We start from the raw sequence: 21,538 nt of genomic DNA on the forward strand, positions 1-21,538 counted from the left end.
TGAAGCTAGAAAAGATCAATGTATCGATGCATGGATGGATGATAGCCACTGATTAAAGATCATTTAATTTAATGATATATAATGTTGGTGATGCTGTCTAGTAATATTTGTATACTTTAGTTCTATTTATTATTATGATAATTTTGGATGTATAATAGTTTTTCTTATATAAAATATATATATATATATATTTAAAAATGAAAATAAAAGCAAATCAATTAAGTTTAGAAAAACCGATCCTCATTAATACAACAAATTGTGGAAAAGCGCCTGGAAACGTAAGTATAACACGAATGAGCTATAACTCACATCTTACCGAAAACATCTTTGACTTCTTGCCTTTTACAAAAAACACTTGAATATTAAACCAAAGGAAAATGCTTAAAAAAATGGAATACAATTCAATTAAGTTTCAGATTCTAGAGTGTGAAAGAAATTGTTAGGAGTTGTTAAAAAAAATGTCATCAAAAGAGAAAAGAAAAAACCCATCGTCTCACCCTTTGGGTTTACATAAATCATCATCAAATTTTTGCATTAGTTTTCTTGATAGTGTTTGTTTTTTTTTTCATTATTGATAAAATGATTGAATAGCTTCAAGCCCTCAATAACTTTTACACTCTAGAAGTATAAGTTAAGTTAATTACAGAACTTGGTCGTAGCACTAATACAATTAATCTGATGTTTAATGAACTCCTTTATTCATAAGTTGTAAATCAATTCATACGTTTACATATAATGGAATTATACATTTATTTTATTGTTATTTTTCTGGTGTTGTTATCGTGAAAATTGTTGTGTAAGTTTCAGCTAAGCAATTAGACTAGTCACATAATATGGTTTAAGATGATATAATACGCATTTGATTCTAAGAAATTGACATTATATTTTGTTTGTCTCTGTGTCAGTGTCGCTTGGAGCATTGCAAATTAGAAAATTTTGCATTATCGATAGAATTGGGTTATTCGAGAATAGTTACAGAAATCAAATACGCTGGGGGCTCATTATAATAAGCTAAATGCCAAATGATGTTTGGCGAACGTTTGCCCAAATGTTTCGACTAAACAATGCCTAATAACTACGTGTTAGATTTGATGATTAAATGTATATATAGAAACGTGAAGGGAATTTATCAAATTGCAAGCGTATTTGATTCCAGTTTAAACCATATTATATTGCTAATATGTTTGTGTGGGCGGAGGAGATCTACACAAGTCTGGGACCTTAGAGTGTATCTAAGATTTAAATCTATACTCAAGTTTCTTACGCTGATGTGTATGTTTCTGTTCTGTGTGTGCCTGTGTGTGTGTGTGTGTGTGTTCGTGTCTGTGTGTGTGTGTGTGAGTCTGTGTATGTATGTGCGTGGGTGTGTATGCGTGTCTTGGTGTTAGTGATTAGGAAAGGAAATTTTATTTGAGCAAAAAAAACATAGACCAAGTAATACTAAGGTCCAGTTATTTTAGCTCGTACAATTTGGCTTTACGATTTTTAGTTTTGTACGGGTAATGGTGGAGGCTGCATCACGTACGGCATCGCATACGGTGCTCGATAGGCGCTGGCCGGTATGCTGGGTGCGCCTCCATTTAGGGACACCGTCGCCATGCTGCTGGACATGCTTGTATACTGTCCGTATGCCTGGGGCGGCAGAGTAGCTGCACCGCCAACCGGCACTTGCTGCGGTTGTGGTTGTTGTGGCTGCTGTTGCGGCGGCTGCTGCTGCTGTTGTTGCTGCTGTTGCTGCTGTGCAATCGGTGGCGGAGGCATATTGAAGTTCAGGGCAAACCGAGAGCGTTTCTGTTCGATACCATAACCATAGCCAGCGGCGGCGGCTGCAGCTGCCTGAGCTGCGGCCAAATGTGGCGCCTGATGCTGCTGGACACCTGGTGCCGGTGACTTGGGCTCAAAGCAAGCAGCATTCGGATTGAAGCGCGAGAACTGTACCCCATTGGACTGCTGTGACGGCTGCTGCTGCTGCTGTTGCTGCTGCTGCTGTTGATAGCCACCGCCTGGTGGACGATAACCAGCGCCTGGAGCAGGCGGCGAAGTGCGCGACGGCTTCTGATCGTAACGTGGCGGACCGCCCGGGTTGTAGCCACCGCTGTTGCCATTTCCATTTCTTTGCATATTGTTGTTATTCTGATTGTTGCGATAGTTTCCAGCTCCGCCCATTTGAGGATTGCGTCCCTGGTAGCCACCACTGTTGCCGCGATATCCCATGCCGCCGCGCTTCTGATAACCACCGCTAGCGGCCATATTCATCAGCTTTGGATTGATAGTCTTAACAGAGAATAAACGATGTGAGTGATATATATAGATAATGGCGTTCCGAATATTTAAGCAGTACCTGATTGGCCTCGCGCAGCACCTGGATCAAATCATTGGCCTTGTTGGCATTGGAGTTCGTGAACAAGGTATAGGCAGTGCCTGTATTATTGGAGCGTCCGGTACGTCCGATGCGGTGCACATAATCCTCCGAGTTCGAAGGATAATCATAATTGATCACAAACTTGACATCGTCAACGTCTGTTTGCGTGATTTTTGGTTTTGAAAATTGAAGAAGTTATCAATATGTTAAACACATTTTCCAATTAATATGTTTGTTTGTTTTTTTTTTCGTTTCTCAATATATACTCATACTCAAGAACTATAAACAAAAACAGAAACTTATGTGTGTGTTTGTTTTTTTTTTTTTTTTGTTAAAGTTATAAATCAATTTTTTTGTTTTTTTTTTTTGTTAAACTTAAATAAGCACTTGAATAATTAATATTGTTTTATGTAATTTGTTTTGCATTGTTTTTTCTACATATTTTATCGTTTTGATTTGAACAAAAATTTCGCCATCAATACTATTTAGCGTATATTAACAACGATACATCTTTGGCAAACAGATATATGTTTTTTCTATACTGCAGAAATGTGGACCTCGACCTTTGTGTTCTCATTTTTATGCTTTTTTTTTTTTTTTGTTTTTGGAATACACAAATCTTTATTTATATATATATTGACTTTTGTTTAAGCTTAATGCATACAAGAGACGGCTTGATTAAACTTAAGATGTAGTCTAGATAATAAGTATGTGATGAGAGGGTACTAAGGATTCATTGGGTATGGAGTATGGAGATGTGGCAAGCGCTGGGATTGTGGTTGGGTCGTTTAATGGCAATGGTGATTAAAAAGAGAGGTCTGGGTAGGTGAGAGAGAGTGTGGGAGAGAGAGAGAGAGTTGGTTGATAATTAGCCTAGTACTTACCCCGTGTGCGATCTATGATTAAATTAGATAGGGCTTACGTAATAAATGTTGTTACGGCTCTGTTGTTGTTGTTGTTGTTGTATTTCGATTGTAGCTGAGCTGTTGTAGATGTAGCCTGGGCGCGGAGCTTAAGTGATGTGAGTTCCGCGTTGCTAAAAACTTAAGAATTCAACCCTCAACTTGTATATAAAGCTTAACCTTTTCTTATCTTTTTTTTTTTATCTGTTTTGTGTATACAACTTTTGGTTTTAACATTTAACTTTTTCTCTTGGTTTATCATTTTTCTTTTCTTTTTTTTTTTTTCGTTTGCCATATAAAAATCGAAGTCCATTTCAAAAAGTGCTGATGATATTTTTGTTCACACACAAATTTAGGTTTTATACATATAGGAGCGACGTAATATACAAATATACATAATAATACTTTTATGGTAATTACAAATAAACTACGAAAAATAGGCATCAGTCAAAAATTTCTTGGCCGCAAAATTTAACTAAATATTTTCAACTCCGAATTTCAAACTTAAAAAAAAAATAGTATTAAAAAAAAATAGTTTACAACCCTTCAAAGAAAGCCTTTAAGTGAGTTCCAACTGGCCAGTCTTTTAAAGAGCGTATCCAACACAACTTTTAAACGATCTTTAAGCATTATTATTAGTTTTTTTTTTAATTATTATTATTATTCAGTTACTCGTATTTTGCTAGGCCATTGAGTCCTTGACTGACAGCAAATTGAAAATATGGTACGTTAGTTTACTTGACGAAGCACAACTAAAGAACTATATAGAAAAAGGAGGGCAACAAACTAAAAATACAATAGTACACATATGTGGAAAAAACTTCAGATAACCAGCAAAATGCAGGGAGAACACATTCCCCTCATTATTTCGACCACACCATTTTTCTTGTTTTATTTATAAAAATAGCAAAAACTGAAAAGTAAAAACAAAAACAAACGCCTCCCCGGACGGAAGCTGCGGCAGGAAATGGGAGAAGAGCTAAGGCATGCAATGCACAAATTAACCTGTAAATGCACAACGCTCAACTTGTCCCCACTCGAATGGTGAGAGAAAATCGATTAAGTCAAAGAGTGAGATGTGAAAGCGAAAGCGCAGGAATAATGAGTAAGAGTAAGAGTAAGAGGCTGGTCGGTGTTGGCCGATTCATCGCTGACGGTCGCTGCCAGACGACGACGACGACGACGAATCAAATAATGAAACAAAACCATTTGGCATTATTTTTTTTTTTGGGCATGTTGTTGATCCACAGCAACACTTGCTCGGTTATTGGTTATGGAGCGCATCAAAAAAGACAATAGAGCAGCTAGTGTTAGCCAGCTACTGGCGCAAAAGCTACGAAACACTCACCCAATCCGCGAGCAGCCACATCGGTGGCCACCAGTATGGAGTGGCGTCCATTGCGAAAACTGGATAGAACAAAGTCACGCTCCTGCTGCGACTTGTCGCCGTGTATGGCACATGCGCGCCAGCCCTGACGTGAAATATTGCGTGTTATCTCGTCGACACGCTTTTTGGTCTCCACAAATATGATGGTCTTGGTCTCGTTCTCGCCAGAGATCTGGGTGAGCAGCTGTATAAGCTTGACAATCTTCTCGGACTCATCGCAGACATCGACAATCTGGAGTATATTGTGATTGGCGCTCAGCGATAGCGAGCCAATGTTGACCTGAATGTAATTGTTGAGAAACTCCTCGGCCAGCTGGCGCACCTCCTTTGGCCATGTGGCGGACCACATGAGTACCTGGCGATCTGGGCGTATCTGCTGCATTATTTTGCGGATCTGTGGCTCAAAGCCCATGTCCAGCATGCGATCGGCCTCGTCCAACACAAGGTAAGTGCAGCGTTTTAGTGTAGTTGTGCCGCGCTCCAGAAAATCAATAAGGCGTCCCGGTGTCGCTATAACAATTTCAACGCCTCGCTCCAGATCACGGGCCTGCTGGCCCTTGGGGGCGCCACCAAAGATGCAAGTGTTGCGCACCTGCGTATTAGAGCCAAACTCGCTGGCCACCTGCTGTATCTGCTGGGCCAGCTCGCGAGTGGGGGCCAGCACTAGGGCAATGGGTCCATCTCCGCGCTCCAAGCGCGGCTGATTGTTAATGTGGACTACGGCGGGCAGCACGTAGGCCAAAGTCTTGCCGGAGCCGGTTTGAGCTACAGCGACAAGATCACGTCCGCTTAAAGCGATTGGCATGCCCTGAGCCTGAATGGCCGTGGGCTTGGTGAAACCCTGCTTGCGAATCTCATTCATGACATAGTCAGGAAAGCCGCCCTCCTCAAACTCAATGCTGGGAGTGGGCACTTCATTGCCTTTAATGGTAATCTCGTTGCTGCTCAAAAACGTTTCCGTTTCGCCTTGTGTACGAGCCAATACGGACTCGCACGGCTTGTAGAAATTCTTGCGGAACGGGGTGAGCGACACCTCTGACCAAACAATTGACGGCAAATGAGCGCCATGAGTTGAGGTGCGATTACTGTTCTGACCACCGCCAAATCCGCCACCGTCGCGTGCTCCTGGGCCGCCCATATTCATGCGACCACCATTAAATCCACCACCGCCGCCGCCGCCGGGTCCACCACGAATGTATGGAGCCGATCGATTGCGCTGGAACATTCCAGCACCTCCGCTGGCGCCCATGCGATTGTTGGGCATACCACCGGTTGGTGCACCTCCCATGTAACCATTTACCTGTCCGTTATACCTGGAACGAGCGTTGTTCGCCATTAATTTCAATTTTGAGCATCAAAAGCAGTTCCAAACGTTATTTTCTACTTTTCGATGTGATTTTCACTAGCTACTCTCCCTGCCATTTTGATTTATCGATTTTTAGCCAATGTTTAAGAAAATTTTCTTGCCCACCCGCCGCACACTCCTCGCCATATGTCAATTCGTATGCCAAAATTCTCATTAAATTGATGTGTCCCCCATTGAAAATTAGTGTTACTTACATGTTCATCTTTATCAGCACTTGAATTGCACAATTATTTGCCAAATATTATATCTTTTTTCACTTTTTTTGCAATTTTCACTTCACCTTACAATTTTCCAGGTTTTGCACCTACGTCAGTATTAGAGATGAAAGAAACTGTAGGGTTATTCATGCTTCGTATCGAACATTCTCGATAGTTTTAAATCAAAGCAACTCTGTTAGACATGTGTACGGTAACACTATTAACAGCAGAGTGACACTATCGATTCAACTGTTGCAGCAAATGGAACTTAACATTGAATTTTCACAATATTTTTAATTTTAATATTAATATTTTAATCGTAATATCAATATTGTGTGTCTGTACTCTACTTAATTTTTCGTTTAACTGAATACATATTTTATTTGTATTGTGATTACAAACTCACGGAAAATACGCATACTATCATTACAACATGAGTGCGAAGTCATTTTGAATAGTGTAAATAAATATGCGCACCAGCTATAAAAAGAATCGTCCATTTGATTTCAAGCTTATTGATCATGTCGAGCCAAACACCGTATTGTATAAGCGCCAGACGGGCCTTTCGAATTATGACATTATGAAAGTCAAATCGGAAATCTGGTCAAATATAGCAGAGATTATGGATTGCGATGGTAATTTTTGGTGTTTCCCCATCAACCAGCCTTAACGTTTCCTACCCTTCCAGTGGATTTCTGCCTAATGCGCTGGAACAATTTACACTACCAGTATCGAAAGGAATCACGGCGACCTGGCGGTTCAACATGGCCATATTTCAAGCGTCTACAATTTTTGTCTGGTGTGCCATCGCGACCCAAAGCCAAGCACACGGCGCAGTGTACGGATAAATCGCAAACTGCGGAGGTGGGAAAAGAATCTTCTGTGGATCAGGATGCGTGGCAGTCGTACGAGGATTGCGTGGTGATGCATGTCAGCGATATGGAGCACAATTCCGACTCATTTATAATTGAGGAAATCATTGAGCAGAATGATCAAATCTTGCAAGAAGAGATTATTTACGAGGGAGAAGATGCGATAGAGGAGGAGCATCTTCAACCAGACTTCGAACCTTCGTCAAAAGGAACGTCGCCCTCCACTGGGGAAACATCATCGCCCGCAAGTGATTATCTCAAAATGGCCAGAATTCTTGAGCAACTCAAGGGCACACAAAAGATACGAGCGGAACGCCGTATCATGGCCTTCCTGCTCAAGTGTCAGCTGAGAGCACTGGTGGACGAGCCCATCGACGATCTGGTAGTGTGAATCTTAGGCTTAGAAGTGTATATAGACTTTAATAAACAAACTAAAAGAACATTTTCTATGCATCAACTTTACACTTGTCCAGATCGAGCCAAGCAACGTTAGGCTTCGTTATGAACTGATCCCGAGTTAAGCTATCCAACATAAACGCCTGTTCCCGTACATACTTGACTAGACGCTCAATTTTGGCATAGTCTTCGCAGTCCATTTCAAAGAAGCGACGCCACAGAGCACAGGCCAGCACTCGGTCGTCGGACATGATGCCCTCGTCGTAGGCAATGAGCGCCGCCTGAAATTGTTCTGACAGGGTCTCGATTTGCTTTCTCGTACGTGAGGGATTATTCGCCTGAAAAGCAGTAAGGAAAATAAGCAATGCACTACGTTGAACTCAAACACTTACACCAAGTTTTTTGGCGCGTGTATTCACATCTCCCCACATGGCCTCCACAATACAGTTGCGCAGAAAGCGTCCATCCTCGCCGGCTTCGGAACCCTCGGCCATGGAGCGCATCATCAGCAGCCACACGTGCAGTTCGGTGACCAGAAACCAGGAGTTGAACGTGTTTGGCAGATTAAAATGGCGAAAGAAGGCAACGTAGTTGATCTTGTCCGCTACACTCTCGTACAGCAGATGGCTGGTAACCTTTAGGCGCTGCAATGGATGAAGTCGTGACAGCTTTGTCGAAGAGTTTTCAATTTGCACAGTACTCACGGCTTTTGTATTGGGCGTGAATCCGACTTTGGTTAGAACACGTTTTAGTATGCTGCCATCTTCCGATGTTTGTTTTGCCGCTTTGCCGGGACTGTCCACAACACCGGTGGAGCAGAGTCTGCATTGGTCGGTAAATCTGGCTGCCACAGCCGCCGCCACCGCATGATGTTTATATATTTGTTGCGCTGCCTGTAGAATAAAAACAAACGTCAGTGCGGTTTATATAAGAGTGGCTGGTGCATTTGCAGGCAGCCCAATAATCGGGCAATTAGATTTAGCAATTTAATGTGTTCACATACCAATCCTGACGTGGTTAAGCCACCCGCAAGCCTCGCTGCTGCGCGAGTGCACAACATGCTTTAATTAAACCGTATTTTAATTGTTTAAACCAAAACGCAATGTTCCAGCAACATGCAGTGCTGCCAACTCGTCAAAAAACAGTTGCGCCACCGCCAGTCAACAGCTGATTTAACAGAGCCGCTCAGCACTGCCGGTTAACAGCAGATTTTACAGAGCTGCTCAGCATCGCCAGCAAACAGCTGATTTAACAGAATGACTCCACAGTTATCAAAAAAAGTGTGTTAAGACCGGGTCGCTGCTTCTGTCGTGAAATAATAAAAATTCAATAAATCAAAAATATATATATAAATAATGCTTCGTTTAAGTGCACAAATATGCAAACAAAGCTGTGCAATGCAACGCCTGCCTGGCAGCACAAACAAAATACCCACCATCAGGCTGCAACTGGTCACAAGAAAGATGACACAACAGCCTCAAAAAATTGAATGGACCACGAGTATTCCGATTGGCAACAAGGACAAGGATAAAATCACAGCGCTAGGTTGGTTCCTACTCGTAAGTAGCCTTATGTTTAAGAAATTTCTTTTACTAAGTGCCCTGTGTAGCTCATACCCGCAACCACATTTGGACTGGGCGTGTGGCAGGTGAAGCGTAAGATCTGGAAGGAACAGCTAATTAAGGACTTGGATAAGCAGCTGCACATGCCGCCGGTGAATCTACCCGATGAGTATGCCCAAATGCTGGCAGCTTAACTTTTTACACCCAGTTGTGACTGTTTTACTTTGCCCCAGCTTGAGCCAGTTGGCGCAAATGGAATATCGTCTGGTCACCTTGCGTGGTCGATTTCTGCATGACAAGGAGATGCTGATGGGACCACGCTCACTGATACGACCGGATGGAGTGGAAACGCAGGGTGGACTTTTCTCTCAGCGCGACTCAGGAAATGGCTACCTCGTCATAACTCCGTTCCAGTTGGCGGACAGGGAGTGAGTCGTGCAAATATTACGCCTAATACCATTTGCTGTTATTCCCAACTCCTACGCGAATTTCCCACAGCGACATTGTTCTCATAAACCGAGGCTGGATATCGCGAAAGCATGTGGACCAGGAGACACGCGCCTCGGGCCAGAATCGAAGTGAAGTGGAGCTGACGGCCGTCGTGCGCTCGGGCGAAAGTCGTCCCCAGTTTACGCCAGATCACAAGGATGGCCAAGTCTATCTCTATCGCGATTTGGGCAGAATGTGTGCAAGCTCTGGAGCTGCGCCCATCTTCCTCGATGCCGTTTACGACGCAAACGCTGCACCCAATACTCCAATAGGCGGACAGACACGCGTCACGCTGCGCAACGATCATCTCTCGTATCTGGTTACCTGGTTCAGTTTATCGGCAGCAACTTCTTATCTTTGGTATCGGCAGATTGTTAGAAGAATACCATTTTGAGTCATCAATTTATGAAGTATTGTTGTTTATTTTATAAAATTTACATTAGTCGTGTAAATGTTTGCTTAATGATCAGATGGTACAGAAATGCGGATCCTGTATAAAGTGGGTATCCGTTTGCAACGGCAAATGTTTATATTTATATTGCAACTGGAACGACATTTGGTTGTAGGAATAGATATAGGAATACTTAGGCGTATCTAGCGAAATACTTGAACTATTTATATAAAAAAACACAAACATAAACGCATATTTACACAGTTAGTCTCGTAAATACTGGAAAATGTTGACGACTTTAAGTCTTGATGCCACGCCTAGATACGCCTACAGCTGCGGCACAATGCCCCACGAGCGAAGCAACCCGGCCCTCTGGTACTTTTTACCAATGGTCTGCACATGGAATCCAATCTGCAGCAAGCGCTCGTGGTCTAGAATTTTGCGTCCATCGAATATGTATGCCGGTTTCATCATCGACTGATAGATGCGCTTGTAGTCCAGATCCACAAACTCATCCCATTCCGTACACAGCACCAGGGCGTGCGTGGCGCGCACTGCACTGTACGGATCGCTGTGTATTTGGACTGCCTTCTTTACGTTCTCAGGAGATTCCGTTACGCTCGGATGCGTCAGATCGTCAATAATTTGCTCTGGCTCCACCTTGGGATCATAGATGTCCAACTTAGCGCCCTCCTCCAGCAACGTCTGGCACACGGTAATTGCAGCCGTTTCGCGCGTATCACCCGTGTTCTTCTTGAAGGCAAAGCCCAGAATGGCGATCCGCTTATCCGACACTGTGTTGAACAGACTCTCGATGATCTTCTGCGAGAAGCGCCGCTTTTGATAGTCGTTCATGTCGATCACCTGCTGCCAATAGGCGGCCACCTCGGGCAGGTTCAGGTTCTCGCATATGTAGATCAGATTGAGTATGTCCTTCTGGAAGCAGCTGCCACCAAAGCCCACAGAGGCTTGCAGAAACTTTGAGCCAATGCGCGAGTCCAAACCCACGGCACGCGCCACCTCCGACACATCAGCGCCGGTAGCTTCGCAGACCGCAGACAGCGAGTTGATGCTGGAGATGCGCTGCGCTAGAAATGCATTGGCCGCCAGCTTGGAGAGCTCGCTGCTCCACGTATTGGTAGTCAGTATGTTCTTCTTTGGTATCCAGTGCTCATAGATCCACGACAGCTTCTCCACCGCCTGATGGCCCTCTGGCGTTTCTTCGCCGCCAATCAAAACGCGATCCGCATTCAGCAAGTCGTTGATGGCCGTGCCCTCGGCCAGAAACTCCGGATTAGAGAGTATATCATAGTGTATGCCAGGCTTCTGATTTGCCCGCAATATATGCATAATGCTTTCGGCGGCACGCACTGGCACCGTGCTCTTCTCGACAACGATTTTATTCGACTGCGCGATCTCAGCAATCATGCGTGCCGCACTCTCCACGTACTTCAGATCCGCTGCTCGACCTGGAAGTTAATAAAGTTGTTAGTTTATCGTTTTGCTGGACATAGACATAACTTACCCTTGCCGCTGCCGCAGGTTTTCGTGGGCGTGTTCACCGATATGAAGATGAGATCGGCATCTTTAATGGCAGTTGTTATGTCCGTGGAGAAGAACAGGTTCACATTGCGACACTTCTTGACCACCTCATCGAGACCGGGCTGCGGATAAGAATTTGATATATATATATATATTGATAAAAATATGTGCTTAGCTCGCCCAGTTTTAGATAATACGAGCGATTCAAACGCTCTGTCAACTGTTCTCTCGCCTGTGTTTGGTCTAAAGATAAGATAATTGGGTTTTTCTGTTCACGAATGGGTTCCTTTTTTAAGTAGAAAAACATATTGCCCTAAATGATGGGTAATTGTACAGAAACATATATATATATATATTTGTTCTAATGATGTTTCGTTTATGCAATGTGCTATTTCTGCCAAACTCTACAAGCTTTGCATTTTAATCAGAATTGGGAGTTTATTGAACCTGTTTACATGATAATTTATAACAAAAAGAAACGAAAGTCGCTAATTGGGAAATTTTGCAGCAGAACGTAGAATAATAACGAGCAAGCAAATCTATTCGTTATAATTAAATCAAATTCTGTAGAAATGTCAGTTAGGGCGAAATTGTGGTAAACAAATTGACGAATGGCCGCTGCCTATAATGAACTACTCCTATCTGTCTACGCGCTGATAAGCGCAACACACAAAAGGCAATTAGCGTATTTGCTAGCCTTAAAGAATTGCAACAACCAATTTGGCACCTGGGCAAACACCTGCACAGAAACAAGGGACGTTGTCGTCGCCGACATTAGCATTAACTATTCGTTTTTTTGTTTAGCTAATTATTTATTTTTACAATGTTGCGCTTACAACGCGATGATGCAACCTCTGACTGAAGTGGGCATAAATATGTATATAAAAAAGATACAACTCAAATTACGCCTTGGCCCAATGACAGATATTATTCGAAGAATAATAATATTTATTAATCATGGGACGCAACCCGTTCTGTTGGCATTCATGAATTGTTGAAAAATGTTGCTGTCAAGCCGCCCGCAGACCCTGAGTTTCACATCATCCAGCGCTAGCTGATAGCTGAGGCTTATCTGCCTCACAAGACGTAATGTGGCCTGATAAGGATTTGGGCCGCTAACTGGGGCGCGGACGGAAACAAGTCTGGAGTAACGTATATAAAAGAAACGGAAATGCGACAACAAACAGCACAGCATAAAGAGAGCGCCAGCTTTTTAGCGGCTTCCCCTGACTAGGTCAAATCGCATCGAATCGAATTTGTACGCAATCTTGTTAGCTAGTGTAATTATTTGGCACTCAATAAACATGTGAGTGCGCGTATGTACTTGCGGATGAATGTACATGTGTGTGTGTGTGTGTGTGCCTTATGAATGACTAATGAATGTTCGTCCGCTCGGTACGCGGGGCGGGGAGCTCACTTCTATTTGGGGGGAGAGTGACCATTGACCTTGCTGAGCACCTGTGATTTGCGACAGTCGGATGTACTCGATCTTCGCCGCAGTTAAAAGAGCACGCAATCGCACGCACTAAGGTTTAAGGTGAGGGCAGGCAAGGTGCGCGTTGTATACAAATCAGTTTCTCAAACAGCAGCCAGAGACGGTTGGGGAACTGGTTTGAGGTTTAGTGTGTTTTTATGGGAGCGGTGAGGGGGGGGGGGGGGGGGGGGAAGGGCTGTAAAGTTGAATGCTGGGCTACTCGAAAACATGGGCATGAGGAGTTCATCGACGTTTTGGTATTGTCTGGCCATTCGTATGCGTACTTCTGATTGATGTGTTGTTTGTTTAGGATTTTTGGTTTTTTTTTTATATTTTACAGCACGCAGCGCGTTAGATCTCTAGCCCATACACAGACACACGCACACAAACACACGCGCACACACACAGGGTCATGCATGTGCACAAGCATTATTCAAATGCAAACACACAGAAATGTGTGTGCACTAGGAAACATGATCATCCGGCCGCGTAGATATACAGCAATAACTTAAACTAACCTCATAGATGGGCAATTTCTCCGAATTCCACTGTGCGATTCTCTCAGCGCTTTTATCGACCAGCGTTATGGTAATATCCGGACACTTGAGCGCCATTACCGCACATGTCGGGCCGCCAACATAACCAGCGCCAATGCAGCAGACCTTCATTGTTGTTCAAATCGATTTTTACACACACACAATTAATTCAAAATAACGAACGAATGTGCAGAACTACCGTCAATTTACGCTCGACTCAACTTTTTCAAACAACAATACATATGCACATAAATGTTTAATGCTTCCTCCACGGCGTCCGAATAACATCTGTTAACAAAACTTCCAATCAGACTGTAAAAAGCAAAAATGCTCAGTGCTGTTGGCGAACTGCTAGACACCCTCTACTCTTTTAAGTTAAACTTACGCTTATTTGGTGCGTAACATTTCCGTATTTGAAAAGAATGTTACACTATTTGTATATATTAATATTCATATTAATATTGCAATGTTTTTGAGCAACCTGTATGTAAGGTTTCTTATACTTTTTTTCCTGCTCGAGTTAAACAAACTCAGTTCTTGGTATCCACATATTACTCCTAATAACTAAGTCTGCATACCCTATTTAAATATTAATCTGTGGTGTAAAGACAACCTTATCTCTAAAATAACATTTACTGCTAAAATTAGTGTTTGTTTGTCCAATGTTATGTTAGCACAAATCTGTTAACAACCGTGAACTAGCAGCGCAGTCTGTTAACCAACACATCCGATATCGATTATTTACCCTGTAAACACAGTTGGCGCCCAGATTCAAAATCAACACAAACCCATTGGCGTAGATGCCTTTGAGTTTACTTTTTTTAAGGTGTTCATATAAAATGTCGATTGCTGTAGTTTACAATTTTTAGACACCAGTAGTTGGTTTAATATTTAGGTCAAATTTTTTGGAATCTCCTCTTCTGGGCTAAAAAACATGCTGCAGTTATTAAGTCTTATCAAAAACCCACGTCTGACGTACCAAGCAATTCCATCATTATCCAATGCGCGCTATCGGTTTATGTCTGATAAAACCAAGAAGCCAGCCGACTCCGATAAATGCGAAAAAAAAGGTGTAAAATGATTAAAATTAATAGAAAAACCGGTTGTTAATTAATGTTTGTAGCGGAAGTAAAGAAGCCCGATTGCAAAAGCGAACCGAAAGCTGGTAGCGAACCGAAGAAGAGTGAATGCAAGAAGGACGCACCACCCAGGAAGGATGAAACTGCGATTAGTGGCGGTGCCCAGTGCAAATCCAAAAAGAAACCCCCGCCTTGCCCACCACCGCCAAAGGAGAAAAAACAGAAACAGTTGAGCTGCGAAGAGTTGGTACTCAAGCGTGAAGGATTGCAGAAAACAGAAGCCACTTGTCCTGCGGAAATATCCGGTGGCGGCCCAAAGTGTCCGTGCACACCCTGCCCCAAGCCACGTAAGTCGCTCAACTCCTCTTTGAGAGCAATATTAAATAAAAGAGATATTAAAAATCCAACAATGGTCACATAGCGCCAGATTACAAGAATTCAAAGAGGTGGCAGAAGATTTCGCTAATGGGTGGACTGCCGCTGATTGCCATACTGACGGTCCTTGTGTTCACCTCGCACAAGGAAGAGGAGCGACCAGAGTATAGGTACTGGTCGCACTTGTATCTACGTGGAAAGCCGTATTTCTTCAGGGACGGAAATACCACAGCATTCCATAATAGTTTCTGGAATCCCTTGCCGCCAGATGGATATGAGGATGAGATCGATGTTGAGGGCAATGGCAAGACACCCGAAACGGATAAGGAAAGGGCAGATCGCTTGAAGGAGTTCGCTGCCGTGCAGAAGGAATGGAAAAAGTATGATAGCAAGCGTGAGGCTGAAGCCAAAAAGAGGCAGGCTGCTGCTGAAAAGGAGGCCAAGAAGCAGCAGGAACTGGCCGAGAAGGAAGAGAAAAAGCAAATGGCTGAAGCCGAAAAGGAACAGAAGCGTCTAAACGCCGAAGCCGAAAAGGAGCGCAAGCGACAGGAAGCCGAAGCTGCAAAGGAGAACAAGCGACAGGAGGAGGAAATGAAAAAACAAGCAAAGGAAGAAGCTAAAAAAGTCGAATTCACTTTCAAGTGATCCCAAAAATTAATTTCAAAATTAACCTGTGATTAAATTCCTTTTTTAGTACATGCTCTTTGTATTTATTTCAAGCAAATGCTTTGAACAGTGTTAAGCAAAATATTAGATAATTATTAAATCACCTAACACTTCCTGACATCCGGCACAATCTTGCACTCGGCGAAGGGATCAGCAGCCTTGGCTTCCTTCTTGGCGCAGGGCGGACACTCAACACAGCAGATGTCATCCTTGGGCGTTGCTTTGAGCAGACCATTGATATTCTCGCCGGGCGCAGGCTTCAAACGTGTGCCGGAGTCGACGCGTGACTGAACTACCTTGCCTTTCGGCTGGGCCTTGGGCAGCTGGTAGCTGGGCCCATCGGCTGGATTGGGACTACCCCAATATTCCTGGGGCACATCCCAAATGATCAGTGAGCCATCCGTGCTGCCTGTGACAAACATCTTGCCGCAGGGACTGTACGCAGCGCTGATCACAGACGAGGCATGTTCCGATCCCACGCCCACCACATCGCCGCTGTTGTAATCCCACAGCTTCACTTGCAGATCGCTGCCAACGCTAACAAAATAGTCGCCGGTGGCATTCATCGACAAACAGTTCACAGATGACTTCTTCGAGGCGGTCAGCTCGCGTATCAGTGCTCCGTTGTACACCATCCAGTAGATGATTCTGCCATCCGAGCCGCACGTGAGTATCTGTACTCCAGTCGGGAAGTATAGGACGGACATGAACTGCGTGTTGGAAGTGACCACCTGCTTGCGGGTCATGCGATTGATGTCCCAAATGACGCAGGAGCCGTCAGTGCAGGCGGAAATCACTTCAGTGTCCAGATAGTTGATGTCCAGCGAGGTAATGGGACCCGAGTGATCCTTTAGCACGCCGACTAGATCCTGACGATATGGCTCGATCTTCCACACGCGCACCTGTCCCTCGATGCCGCCAGTTACGATGAAGCGGCCAGTTGAAGCTACCGCCAATGCACTACAGCCTGAATGGAGTGGGATTAGTTTAAGGATTACTGAATTACGAATTGAGGGCTTACCCTTATTGTGAGCATTGGGTATGGCATAGATGAGACGGCCAGTGATGGGCGTAAAGGCGCGTATGATGCCATCATTCCACACGGACACAATGCTGGTGCCATCCTGGGCGAAGCGCACCGCAGCGCAGTTAAAGTTATATACCATGATGCGCAGCAGCTCCTGCTTGCGATTCAGGGACCAGATGCGTATGCTCTCATGGCCCGCGGTGGCAAAAACAGCTGCATAGTTTCTGAAATAGTTGCAATTGGGTATCAGGAGATCAGGAGAGATCAGAGCAGCTAGCCAGCAGCACCTACTTGGGAAATGTAATAAAGTAGACTGCCTTGGCGTGACATGTGCGCAGCAGCTTTAGCACCCAGGTTGATATGTTCAGCATGTAAATCTCGTTGGTGTCCGTGCAGATGTAGAATTTCTCTGGCGTGGAGCGCACAAACGAAGAGATGCGACCCGAAACGCGGGTTCTCTTCACCTGCAGAAAGACGGAAACGTTTTTAAGATTCATTCAAGCCCAAAGACGATGACTTACCGTGCGCAAGTAGGGCCATGTGGGTCCCGGATATTCTCGGAAATTGATCAATGGTATCTCCGTGCGCTCCTCCACCAGCTCCACCTCACCATCGCCGGCACCAATTAGCAGACGTCCCTCCTCCAGCACATATATTGCACGCACGCCGTTCACATAGCGATTGCAATCGCGACCCGTGGGCTTGCGTGGATTATGTGTGCCGAAGGCGCCCAGTATGCCGCTAGATGAACCTGGTCGGGTCACATTGTCCCTGTCGCAGCAGTTGAGCACGATCTTAACAATATCGCCCGTGCCGGTGCCCAGATAGGCGAACTCATCCTTCTTATCGATGCGGGCACAGTAGAACTGGCGCGACTTGCTGGCCAACTGGACATCCTGCACGTACAGCTTCTTCTGCTCGCGTAGAATGCTCCACAGGCGCAGGTGCCGATCGCCGGCGGTTAGAAAGAAAAATGGATTGTTATGTAACGGACGCACAGTAAGGGCATTTCCAGAAATGGCGCGCGAGGCGGGCTGGCGGCAAATGGGCGTGCTGCAGGTAGAGAGGAGCACAGGTTGAGAGAGAGCACAAAATGATTGGGTAACAGCAACATATTTACAATGTTTGCATATCGAATACGATGACGGAACCGTCGTCCTTGCCTCCAATGGAGATGACAAAGCGTTCCTCGGCCGTAAAGCAAATGGCCTGCACTTTCACTTTGTGCAGATCGTGACGTCCGATCTCCTTGCGCGACTCATAATCCCATACGATGACGTAGCCGCGAAAGCCCATGTGATTGACCTGGCCGGAGGCGATATGCTTGCCGCTCTTGCTGACATCCAGGCAGGATATGCTGTTTGTGTGTCCGGCAACGAATTCCTGTGTGTTCTTTTTGAAGTCGGCAATGGCAATCTTGTTGCCCAGTGGAAATATGGCCGCCTGGGTAATGGGATGCTGACGCACGCCGTTCTCCACTTTGCCATTGATGCCGAAAATTGCGCGCGGCTGTAGCTGCTGGCATTCTTTGACCGCGGTTGCCATTATCATATAAAATATATATTTTAATTTTGTTTTTTATATGATTTCTATTATTGGAAATGCTCCACCGGTTGCTGACAATATGAACAGCAACTGCTTATATATTGTTTGAAAATTAAGCAACCGTTGCCTGGAAGCCGTTTTCAAACAAGGTGGCAACGTTGCGCCTTTCATTTTGCTACTTTTCAAAAAAGCGAGCAACGCTTCTATGCCAACACTGGGAACATTCTAAACGGCCGCGAACTAGCGTAAAGAAACATAACTAGGTGGCAACGCCGCAGTACAGCCGGCAAGTGTAAGAGAATAACAAAACAACAAAAGCATAAGGAAAAAGTATGCGTGTGTGTGTGTATATATACCACACATATATATGTACATAAATAGAACTATATAAGTTGCAGTCTTGCTCCGTTTTCACAGTTAGTCGGACAAACGCCTCTTGTGCTAATCAAATAAAAACCAACTTGACCCGCAACAAACAATAAAAACAAAAGCCACGGAACGCACGATTGTGATTAAGCTGCAAAATGCTGCGAATTCCGAACAATCCCGAAGGTTATTGCCTGCTGCTGCTGCTGACTTGCCTAATTGCGCAGTCGAGCAGCTTGGGCAGCTTTCGACTGGGTCGCCATGTGAATGGATTTCTGGGTGGACCGAGTAAAATTGCCACCCTGCAGCAATCGATGGATGTGGAGGATTTGTGGTTCGAGCAGCGTTTGGACCACCTCCAGCCGGACGACACGCGCACCTGGCAACAGCGCTACTTTGTGAACGATGCATTTTACAGAAATGACAGTCATGCTCCGGTGTTTCTGATGATTGGCGGCGAGGGGGAGGCCACCAAGAAGTGGATGCATGAAGGCGCCTGGGTGCGCTATGCCGAACACTTTGGTGCGCTCTGCATTCAGCTGGAGCATCGTTTCTATGGCAAGAGTCATCCGACCAGCGATTTGTCCACCAGCAACCTGGCCTATCTCAGCTCGGAGCAGGCTTTGGCCGACTTGGCCAACTTTGTTACGACCATGAAGACCAAATACAATATGGATGCAAGCCAGAAGTGGATTGCATTTGGCGGCTCCTATCCAGGCAGCTTGGCCGCCTGGGCGCGCGAGAAGTATCCGCATTTAATTGACGGCTCCATCAGCTCGAGTGGTCCGCTGCTGGCCCAGGTTGATTTTAGCCAGTACTTCGAGGTGGTTAAGTCGTCGCTGGCCAGCTACAAGCCGGAATGCGTGGAGGCTGTGACGCGCGGCATTGCTCAGGTGGAGATACTGCTAAAGCACATGATTGGACAACGTAATCTCGACGAGAAATTCAAGTATGTAGCCCACTGCACAGCTGCGAATAGATAACTTAACATTGGCCTTCCGTTTAGAACGTGCACGCCCCTCAAAGACTCGATTGAAAATCAATTGGACATCTCAAATCTATTTGAAAATATTGCTGGCAACTTTGCTGGCGTGGTGCAGTACAACAAGGACAACAGTCCACATGCCAACATAACCATCGATGAGGTATGGAGAGGAGACGCTGATTAGAGCTGCGCAGGATTTGTGCTAACATCCTCTAAATGCTTACAGATCTGCGATGTTATGCTGAACACCACAATGGGTCCGCCTGTGACACGTTTGGCTGCGGTTAACGACATGCTGCTGAAGCAGTCCGAGTCGAAGTGCCTGGACTACAAGTACGACAAAATGATAGCCGATATGAAGAACGTTTCGTGGGACTCGATGGCAGCGAAGGGCATGCGCCAATGGACCTACCAAACCTGCACTGAGTTTGGCTTCTATCAGACGTCGGAAAATAAATCGGACACATTCGGCGATCGCTTTGGCGTTGACTTTTTCATACGTCAGTGCATGGACATATTCTCGGAGCGCATGGACGGCAAATTCCTGGAGCAGGCTGTGGCCCAGACGAACAAGTACTATGGCGCACTCAAGCCGGCGACCACCCAGGTGCTGTACGTGCACGGCTCGATTGATCCATGGCACGCACTGGGCTTGTATGTCTCGCCCAATGCCAACACGCCCACCATTTACATAGAAGGTAGAGTCCAGAGTCTCAATTCAGATGAAATTCGATGCTCATGCTGATAACTTTTACAGGCACCGCACACTGCGCCAACATGTACGAGCCGGTCAATAGCGATCCCCCACAGCTGAAGGCGGCGCGCAATAAGATACTCAAGTATCTGGCCAAATTGCTGGACGGCTATGCCAGCTTTGCAAGCTTCACCTGAATTTGAAGCAACCAAAAATGAAATGTGCAACCTAAGCTATAATAATGTATACAAATACACATTGGAGCGTCTGCAAATATGAGATTTAGCTTTGTTTAATGTTTTGTGCATTCGACATGATATGCATGTTCGACTTTTATAAAAAATTTCTTAGCTGTGCTTAGTCCTTCTTAGCCTGCTCCATTTTCTCATGGAAGCGTTTCCAGTAGTATCTGACTGTGTTATTCTGCACTATCTTCTCGTCGACAAAGCGTATGGTCCAGGTGGCCGTCAAGTAGATCAGGTCATATAAAAATGCCACCACTCGAAAGACGAACTTCTCGACCTGTTCCTTACTGGGCAGATTGGCTGCCAATTCCTGCAGCTGCTTAACTGCATCGTCAGCCATTTTATTGCCAGTAGGTCCATCACCTGATTGCCCAACCGCTTTGCTCGACTCACTCGCCTTCGACGACGACGACGACGATTTTGCTCCAACAGACGACTCTTCGGTGCCAATCTTGCCACATTCTGTTACCGAAGGAGTGATAGGCACCTGTGAAGCAACCTCGCCCGTCTTCTTGGCAAAGTTACCGTCGCGGGCGGGGTCACCTGCGACAGCTTCGGGCTGCGTCTGCGCATACGCAGTCGACTCATTGCCAGTAACACTGCCCAGACTCGTCGATTGACCCACGTTGCCAATTATGCCAGCCGGGCTGCTGCCGACCGATCCCTTAATCTTGTTATCGCCGCTAGCAAAATAACGCACAAGTGGCCGGGAGTAGGAATGCGACAAGCGTATATGGTTGTGCGCTACAATGGAATCTATGCAAATGTGATCGACAGAAGTTTAATCGGAATATACGCGATTCGCACTTACCAACAACGCCCCTGACCGACAGCAGGGTTAGTGGAAGCTTTCCACGTTGACCAACCGAAATAACTGCGCGCAGCATATTGTTTAACTAAACCTCGGCTTCGAATTTGTATACTAGCGTCCTACACAATATTAAACAGAGCTCCTCTAACTACCTGAATATTGTACAAATTTAAATGGTTTAGAAAATTAAAAAGCCTCGACCTACTTCGACAAAAGTTGACAGCAAAAGAAGGCACTTCTGATACAGGCACAAATTCTCCACAGTAGCA

At 45.1% G+C, this 21,538-nt stretch overlaps 9 protein-coding genes across 10 annotated transcripts; 4 read left to right on the forward strand and 5 right to left on the reverse strand.

The window, feature by feature from the left end:
* Positions 1–736: 736 nt before the first annotated feature.
* LOC115771032 (ATP-dependent RNA helicase dbp2) lies at positions 737–6,492 on the reverse strand. The gene is made up of 4 exons (XM_030716567.1): positions 6,212–6,492; positions 4,613–5,964; positions 2,342–2,520; positions 737–2,274 (listed from the first exon to the last, which is right to left on the reverse strand). The coding sequence occupies exons 1-4, from the start codon at positions 6,217–6,219 to the stop codon at positions 1,486–1,488; spliced, it is 2,328 nt and encodes a 775-aa protein (XP_030572427.1). The 5' UTR covers positions 6,220–6,492; the 3' UTR covers positions 737–1,485.
* A 191-nt stretch (positions 6,493–6,683) lies between these two features.
* Positions 6,684–7,518, forward strand: LOC115771036. The gene is made up of 2 exons (XM_030716572.1): positions 6,684–6,849; positions 6,903–7,518. Exons 1-2 carry the CDS (start codon positions 6,684–6,686, stop codon positions 7,475–7,477), a joined length of 741 nt encoding a protein of 246 aa, XP_030572432.1. The 3' UTR covers positions 7,478–7,518.
* Positions 7,491–8,682, reverse strand: LOC115771035 (ubiquinol-cytochrome-c reductase complex assembly factor 1). The gene is made up of 4 exons (XM_030716571.1): positions 8,486–8,682; positions 8,187–8,375; positions 7,875–8,126; positions 7,491–7,820 (listed from the first exon to the last, which is right to left on the reverse strand). The coding sequence occupies exons 1-4, from the start codon at positions 8,540–8,542 to the stop codon at positions 7,533–7,535; spliced, it is 786 nt and encodes a 261-aa protein (XP_030572431.1). The 5' UTR covers positions 8,543–8,682; the 3' UTR covers positions 7,491–7,532.
* Positions 8,683–8,777: 95 nt separating this feature from the next.
* LOC115771034 (SURF1-like protein) lies at positions 8,778–9,938 on the forward strand. The gene is made up of 4 exons (XM_030716570.1): positions 8,778–9,041; positions 9,092–9,213; positions 9,278–9,472; positions 9,543–9,938. The coding sequence occupies exons 1-4, from the start codon at positions 8,838–8,840 to the stop codon at positions 9,925–9,927; spliced, it is 906 nt and encodes a 301-aa protein (XP_030572430.1). The 5' UTR covers positions 8,778–8,837; the 3' UTR covers positions 9,928–9,938.
* Positions 9,939–10,229: 291 nt separating this feature from the next.
* On the reverse strand, positions 10,230–13,760 carry LOC115771033 (UDP-glucose 6-dehydrogenase). Its single transcript, XM_030716569.1, has 3 exons — positions 13,459–13,760; positions 11,450–11,588; positions 10,230–11,393 (listed from the first exon to the last, which is right to left on the reverse strand). The coding sequence occupies exons 1-3, from the start codon at positions 13,606–13,608 to the stop codon at positions 10,252–10,254; spliced, it is 1,431 nt and encodes a 476-aa protein (XP_030572429.1). The 5' UTR covers positions 13,609–13,760; the 3' UTR covers positions 10,230–10,251.
* Positions 13,761–14,313: 553 nt separating this feature from the next.
* Positions 14,314–15,626, forward strand: LOC115771080 (triadin-like). Its single transcript, XM_030716631.1, has 3 exons — positions 14,314–14,546; positions 14,600–14,902; positions 14,977–15,626. Exons 1-3 carry the CDS (start codon positions 14,411–14,413, stop codon positions 15,573–15,575), a joined length of 1,038 nt encoding a protein of 345 aa, XP_030572491.1. The 5' UTR covers positions 14,314–14,410; the 3' UTR covers positions 15,576–15,626.
* Positions 15,619–18,238, reverse strand: LOC115771078 (cilia- and flagella-associated protein 52). The gene is made up of 5 exons (XM_030716630.1): positions 17,744–18,238; positions 17,145–17,676; positions 16,915–17,087; positions 16,618–16,847; positions 15,619–16,563 (listed from the first exon to the last, which is right to left on the reverse strand). Exons 1-5 carry the CDS (start codon positions 18,172–18,174, stop codon positions 15,701–15,703), a joined length of 2,229 nt encoding a protein of 742 aa, XP_030572490.1. The 5' UTR covers positions 18,175–18,238; the 3' UTR covers positions 15,619–15,700.
* A 303-nt stretch (positions 18,239–18,541) lies between these two features.
* Positions 18,542–20,492, forward strand: LOC115770857 (putative serine protease F56F10.1). Its single transcript, XM_030716297.1, has 4 exons — positions 18,542–19,483; positions 19,541–19,679; positions 19,746–20,217; positions 20,277–20,492. Exons 1-4 carry the CDS (start codon positions 18,693–18,695, stop codon positions 20,408–20,410), a joined length of 1,536 nt encoding a protein of 511 aa, XP_030572157.1. The 5' UTR covers positions 18,542–18,692; the 3' UTR covers positions 20,411–20,492.
* Positions 20,488–21,475, reverse strand: LOC115770879. 2 transcript variants are annotated; one of them, XM_030716325.1, is made up of 2 exons: positions 21,270–21,475; positions 20,488–21,202 (listed from the first exon to the last, which is right to left on the reverse strand). In XM_030716325.1, exons 1-2 carry the CDS (start codon positions 21,343–21,345, stop codon positions 20,571–20,573), a joined length of 708 nt encoding a protein of 235 aa, XP_030572185.1. In that variant the 5' UTR covers positions 21,346–21,475; the 3' UTR covers positions 20,488–20,570. The 2 variants fall into 2 exon arrangements, with proteins under 2 accessions (XP_030572185.1, XP_030572177.1); XM_030716317.1 differs by having other exon boundaries at positions 20,488–21,214; positions 21,270–21,473.
* Positions 21,476–21,538: the final 63 nt, after the last annotated feature.

Source organism: Drosophila novamexicana, unplaced genomic scaffold (assembly GCF_003285875.2).
Source record: "Drosophila novamexicana strain 15010-1031.04,08,12 unplaced genomic scaffold, DnovRS2.1 tig00000024-arrow-pilon, whole genome shotgun sequence".
NCBI lineage: Eukaryota > Metazoa > Arthropoda > Insecta > Diptera > Drosophilidae > Drosophila > Drosophila novamexicana.